Source organism: Ylistrum balloti, unplaced genomic scaffold (assembly GCF_031769215.1).
Source record: "Ylistrum balloti isolate Yb309-2 unplaced genomic scaffold, AGI_CSIRO_Ybal_v1 Utg369582, whole genome shotgun sequence".
NCBI lineage: Eukaryota > Metazoa > Mollusca > Bivalvia > Pectinida > Pectinidae > Ylistrum > Ylistrum balloti.
The window spans coordinates 156,098-162,097 of record NW_026781872.1 but is presented as its reverse complement, the minus strand read 5'-3'; the positions used below and the strand labels follow the sequence as shown (position 1 = coordinate 162,097).

The window sequence follows — 6,000 nt, the reverse complement described above, 5'->3', positions numbered from 1 at the left end:
GAGGGCGGGGTTATTTATGTTTGTCTCGGTAAAGAAAGCTTCATACCGTGCCGACGTCTACGGCTTATGGTCTAATTTCAGTATTTCTAGACAGGTCATGTGACACGTGACGGACAAGTATATGTCAGCTTTATAAGTGTGGTTCACTGAACTCAAAAGTTTATCTAATACATAATCTAACACTATACTATCAGATATACATTTGTATGTTATCACAATATACATGTCACGTGGTCTGGGGTGTTATGTACCCGTTGAAATTTAAAGTATTATAAAACGATGAGTAGAACACGTAGTGTACACTTAAATACGATTGAAAAAAGAAAGCGTTCTTGTGGCATTTGCATCTACATCTTAACTATTGCACAATATTGACCATACGCCACCGACTTGCTAATACTGTAGAGTATGGAGAAGACAAGGGGCACACTTGTGTTTTATGTGAATCAACGAAAGGTGAGTTAGGACGTATGTTGTAACAAGTTGTTACATAATGAATACGTTTTTGTTTCTTGTTCACACAAACTAGTTTCTAAAATGACAAGTAGCTTCTATCATATTACCTTCGTTATAGTTATTCGTTAAGTAAAGGGAGCGGAATATGTCCAAATAATGATACGACATCGATCAGCATTTAGTAAAAAACAAGAATCTGATTCAATTACCAGAGTTTATTGAAAATTTATCAAAATGTCAGCCTATGTATATTTTCTTGCTAGATTGTGACAATAATATCTAACAGCATTTGTCCCAGATATTTATATTCGGTTTGTATTCTCATCAACGTCGTTTAAAACAAGACAAATATCAAGATATTTCAATAGAACACAGGACTTCTATTCATTGTAACCCAAATTGTGTAAACAATGAATTCCGCTTTGTTTTAATCTGTCTTCTGTATATAAATGTAAGTACAATGTTTATCAAAAGATGTTCTTTGAATGATCCTTCGTATTCTAAATGTGTACAATTACTAATAACATAAATAACTTATGTAGGCAAATATATTCAAGCCTTATGTGCATAATTCAGTTACCATTTATCTTCTGGTAGTTATCCTCGGTAAAATAACCAACATACCCTGTAGTATTGGTTCAACACACCTAGTTATATACTGGTGTCTGATGTAGGAATTGTTCTATATCGGCTATTATACTGTTTTATTTTAGACAGTTATATACTGGTGTCTGATGTAGGAATTGTTCTATATCGGCTGTTATACTGTTTTATTTTAGACAGTTATATACTGGTGTCTGATGTAGGAATTGTTCTATATCGGCTATTATACTGTTTTATTTTAGACAGTTATATACTGGTGTCTGATGTAGGAATTGTTCTATATCGGATGTTATACTGTTTTATTTTAGACAGTTATATACTGGTGTCTGATGTAGGAATTGTTCTATATCGGCTGTTATACTGTTTTTATTTCAGACAGTTATATACTGGTGTCTGATGTAGGAATTGTTCTATATCGGCTATTATACTGTTTTATTTTAGACAGTTATATACTGGTGTCTGATGTAGGAATTGTTCTATATCGGCTATTATACTGTTTTATTTTAGACAGTTATATACTGGTGTCTGATGTAGGAATTGTTCTATATCGGCTATTATACTGTTTTTATTTTAGACAGTTATATACTGGTGTCTGATGTAGGAATTGTTCTATATCGGCTGTTATACTGTTTTTATTTTAGACAGTTATATACTGGTGTCTGATGTAGGAATTGCTCTATATCGGCCGTTATACTGTTTTTATTTTAGACAGTTATATACTGGTGTCTGATGTAGGAATTGTTCTATATCGGCTGTTATACTGTTTTATTTTAGACAGTTATATACTGGTGTCTGATGTAGGAATTGTTCTAAATCGGCTGTTATACTGTTTTTATTTTAGACAGTTATATACTGGTGTCTGATGTAGGAATTGTTCTATATCGGCTGTTATACTGTTTTATTTTAGACAGTTATATACTGGTGTCTGATGTAGGAATTGTTCTATATCGGATGTTATACTGTTTTTATTTTAGACAGTTATATACTGGTGTCTGATGTAGGAATTGTTCTATATCGGCTGTTATACTGTTTTATTTTAGACAGTTATATACTGGTGTCTGATGTAGGAATTGTTCTATATCGGATGTTATACTGTTTTATTTTAGACAGTTATATACTGGTGTCTGATGTAGGAATTGCTCTATATCGGCCGTTCTACTGTTTTTATTTTAGACAGTTATATACTGGTGTCTGATGTAGGAATTGTTCTATATCGGCTGTTATACTGTTTTATTTTAGACAGTTATATACTGGTGTCTGATGTAGGAATTGCTCTATATCGGCCGTTCTACTGTTTTTATTTTAGACAGTTATATACTGGTGTCTGATGTAGGAATTGTTCTATATCGGCTGTTATACTGTTTTATTTTAGACAGTTATATACTGGTGTCTGATGTAGGAATTGTTCTATATCGGCTGTTATACTGTTTTATTTTAGACAGTTATATACTTGTGTCTGATGTAGGAATTGTTCTATATCGGCTGTTATACTGTTTTATTTTAGACAGTTATATACTTGTGTCTGATGTAGGAATTGTTCTATATCGGCCGTTATACTGTTTTATTTTAGACAGTTATATACTGGTGTCTGATGTAGGAATTGTTCTATATCGGCCGTTATACTGTTTTATTTTAGACAGTTATATACTGGTGTCTGATGTAGGAATTGTTCTATATCGGATGTTATACTGTTTTATTTTAGACAGTTATATACTGGTGTCTGATGTAGGAATTGTTCTATATCGGTCGTTATACTGTTTTATTTTAGACAGTTATATACTGGTGTCTGATGTAGGAATTGTTCTATATCGGCTGTTATACTGTTTTATTTTAGACAGTTATATACTGGTGTCTGATGTAGGAATTGTTCTATATCGGATGTTATACTGTTTTATTTTAGACAGTTATATACTGGTGTCTGATGTAGGAATTGTTCTATATCGGCTGTTATACTGTTTTATTTTAGACAGTTATATACTGGTGTCTGATGTAGGAATTGTTCTATATCGGATGTTATACTGTTTTATTTTAGACAGCTATATACTGGTGTCTGATGTAGGAATTGTTCTATATCGGCTGTTATACTGTTTTATTTTAGACATATATATACTAGTGCATGATGTAGGATATTTGCTACAATGGCTATAATACTATAGGACACTTTTTTTTAGAATATGAAATACAAGAGTGAAATAAAACAATAAACAATTCTTTCCAATTCGAAAATATCAATAATTCTGTGTCCTCCATTGGCCTCAATAACGGCACGTCTTCGGCTTGGCATGCTGTGAATCAGGCACCGTATAGCCATTTGTGAAATTCGTGACTTTTCTTGACGAAGTGCATCAGCAAGTTCCTTCGGTTGAAAGGAAAGAGCGTGCGATAGCTTGATACCTGCTTGAAAGTATTCATTCACAAGTATTGCTGTATGTGGTTGAGCATTTTCGTCCATCAGTACAAACTCAATGCTGATAAAACCAGCAAAGCTTCTCACAGTTGGAAGAAGGATTTCACTTGGGTACTCTAAACCTGTAATGCTACCACATTCAATGTCGTACAAGTCCGTCCAACCATCAAACCAAACCATTAGCCAGCCCCAACCTAAGCGGTTATAGTTACTGATGATACAATCAGCCATCCCGAGCCAAGCACGCCTCCTGCCATCATGAAAGTCCTTACAGAACATGGGTTCATCCGTAAAAAGATTAGGCCTGCGCTGACGCTGTCGTCAATACACATGATCAGCTGCCTATTGCTGCCGAGCTATACGGTGTGTGAGACAAGGGCATACAGCGGGTCTGTGTAATTTTCATGATGGGCTGTCTTACGCCATGGTCTACCAAATCGAGGTATCTCGTTGACGTTTCCGGTCACCTGGAATCTATTTCATAATCGTGAAATGACACGCTGTGACACATGTGTGAAGTGTTCTTTGTAATTGTCCTGTTTGTAGTATCCCGACTGCTCGACCAACCTCTGTTTCGCCTGTAGCATGCCGAGTGCTCGACCAGCCTCTGTTTCATTTGTAGCATCCCGAGTGCTCGGCCAGCCACTGCAGCTGGCATGTGACGTCTCATGCTAACAAACACAAAAATTGATGGTTGATTTAATCAATTTCTTCCCAAAACATAACCGATACATCCCAAACTCTGTCGTGTTCCAAAACACAGGCGTCTGCAAGACGTTTACCTTGACTCCGGTTAAAAGGTTGATGACCATCTCATAGAAATAACGTGAATCGAGATTCATATGCAAAGAGCTTGTTCCCTGAAACGACAGGACTCATGTACTATCAACCATCGCATACGACGTGCTCGACATTGATGTGTCGGTTGTAAACCAACGTACTCGCGACATGGGTGTTGGTTTGCCCCTCGCAGTCTATTTCTCTCAGTTTCACGGTGGATTCGACTGTTTCCATTAACAATGGTATTTCGTGCTGTTTCGGCTGCCGTTGTCAGGGAAGTGATGAAGCCTAATGAACTGATCTTGACGTCGCGACGTTACACGTTGAGGCCCGGATCTCGGTCTGTGATCAACTGTTCCTGAGGCGTTGATATGTTAAACTCGCCGACTTATAATCGAGTTGTGAATTCCAAAGTGAGTAGCGACCTCCTGTTGAGTGCTTCCTGCTATGAGCATTGCGAGAACTCGTCTTCTGTTAATGTGCGATAGCCGTGGCACATTTGTGAAAACAAATATTGATTGAAAATGTATTGGCTAGAATGCGTCTTGGTAATAATAATTATTCTAATATTCAAAATTCCGGTTTTTACATCATCATGTGTTAGTGTATTGTTTGATGTCTCGGTTAGGTGGACAATAAGAATTCTGCTTTAGTATACCGGTATCATTGTAGAACTGATGGGAGGTATCCTTGTAGGTGCGACGGGGGTTGTCAGGCCACAGTAAATACCATATATCAATGAAACAAACAAACATTGTGCTAGTGATTTTTTTTCGTAATCAAGTTCTAGATTTGGCAATAAAGTAAATAAAAATGAAACAAAATGAAAACAAATTGGTATGGTACCGTAAACATATCGACTGTTCGGCAGTACATAAGCAATTAAAGTATAAATAATCTGGTAGTAGCTTGTTACTTAAGGCAAATGTAATGGATAGATTTCTGAAGTAACGTCCGGGTCGTTGAGAAGCTTTTCAATTCCGACTCTTTCAATGCTCTAGCATATGATGTAGCATTTCAAAACGAAATGGCGGCCTTGGCATGCAGAATTGGAATTTAATAGCAAATGTTTCGGCAGGAAAATCTGGTAGATTTTTCTCTTTTGTTCATATCATCTTATTTAGTCAATATGTACTAGGATCAGTTCTATTATAAAATCACTATGATAGTTAACATAAAAAACTTATATTATTATATAAATACTTATCTAATTATAACCTTATTACCATAAACTAACTAGTGAGAAGTATTATATTAATGTATTCAAAATGCAGTTGTTTCTAAGAAAGGATAAATTTTAAGTATCCTGAGACTGGCCGAGGGGTCGCGTGCATTGTTCCTCCTTGACAACGAAATAATTCCAACCTGCTTGGTAATTCCAACTGAAAGTCAAATTAAATCCTTAATTATTCAAGGTCATTCACTTAGATATACATGGTAGCTTCTCATCCCACCATGGTACACTCCCCATACGGACCTCTGGACATTTCGGTTATTGAGACGATGACGAGATCTTTGGTACAACATAGATATTCCATCATTTTTCTCTGTAAGAAGCTACCTTGTTTGTGATGTCCGAGCTGAAAATAATACAGAAAATGTGTTTTAAAAATGATGACATTCAAAATGTCTTAAAATAGGCCACGTGATACGATAATGTAATGTATGTGTGTATTATGAAATGTTTTAAATGATAGTTTTTCGGATGCATAGGATTGTACGGAACTGCTAATTAGAATTTTTTGTTTGTATGA

General features: G+C 35.7%; 1 protein-coding gene across 1 annotated transcript in view; it reads left to right on the top strand.

Annotated features, from left to right (window-relative positions):
* Positions 1-408: 408 nt before the first annotated feature.
* LOC132543471 (xanthine dehydrogenase/oxidase-like) overlaps positions 409-6,000 on the top strand; it is a 45,518-nt gene continuing 39,926 nt past the window's right edge. The window contains exon 1 of the mRNA XM_060206977.1: positions 409-456. Coding sequence (XP_060062960.1) covers positions 409-456 — 48 coding nt within the window. The remainder of the gene's footprint in view (positions 457-6,000) is intronic.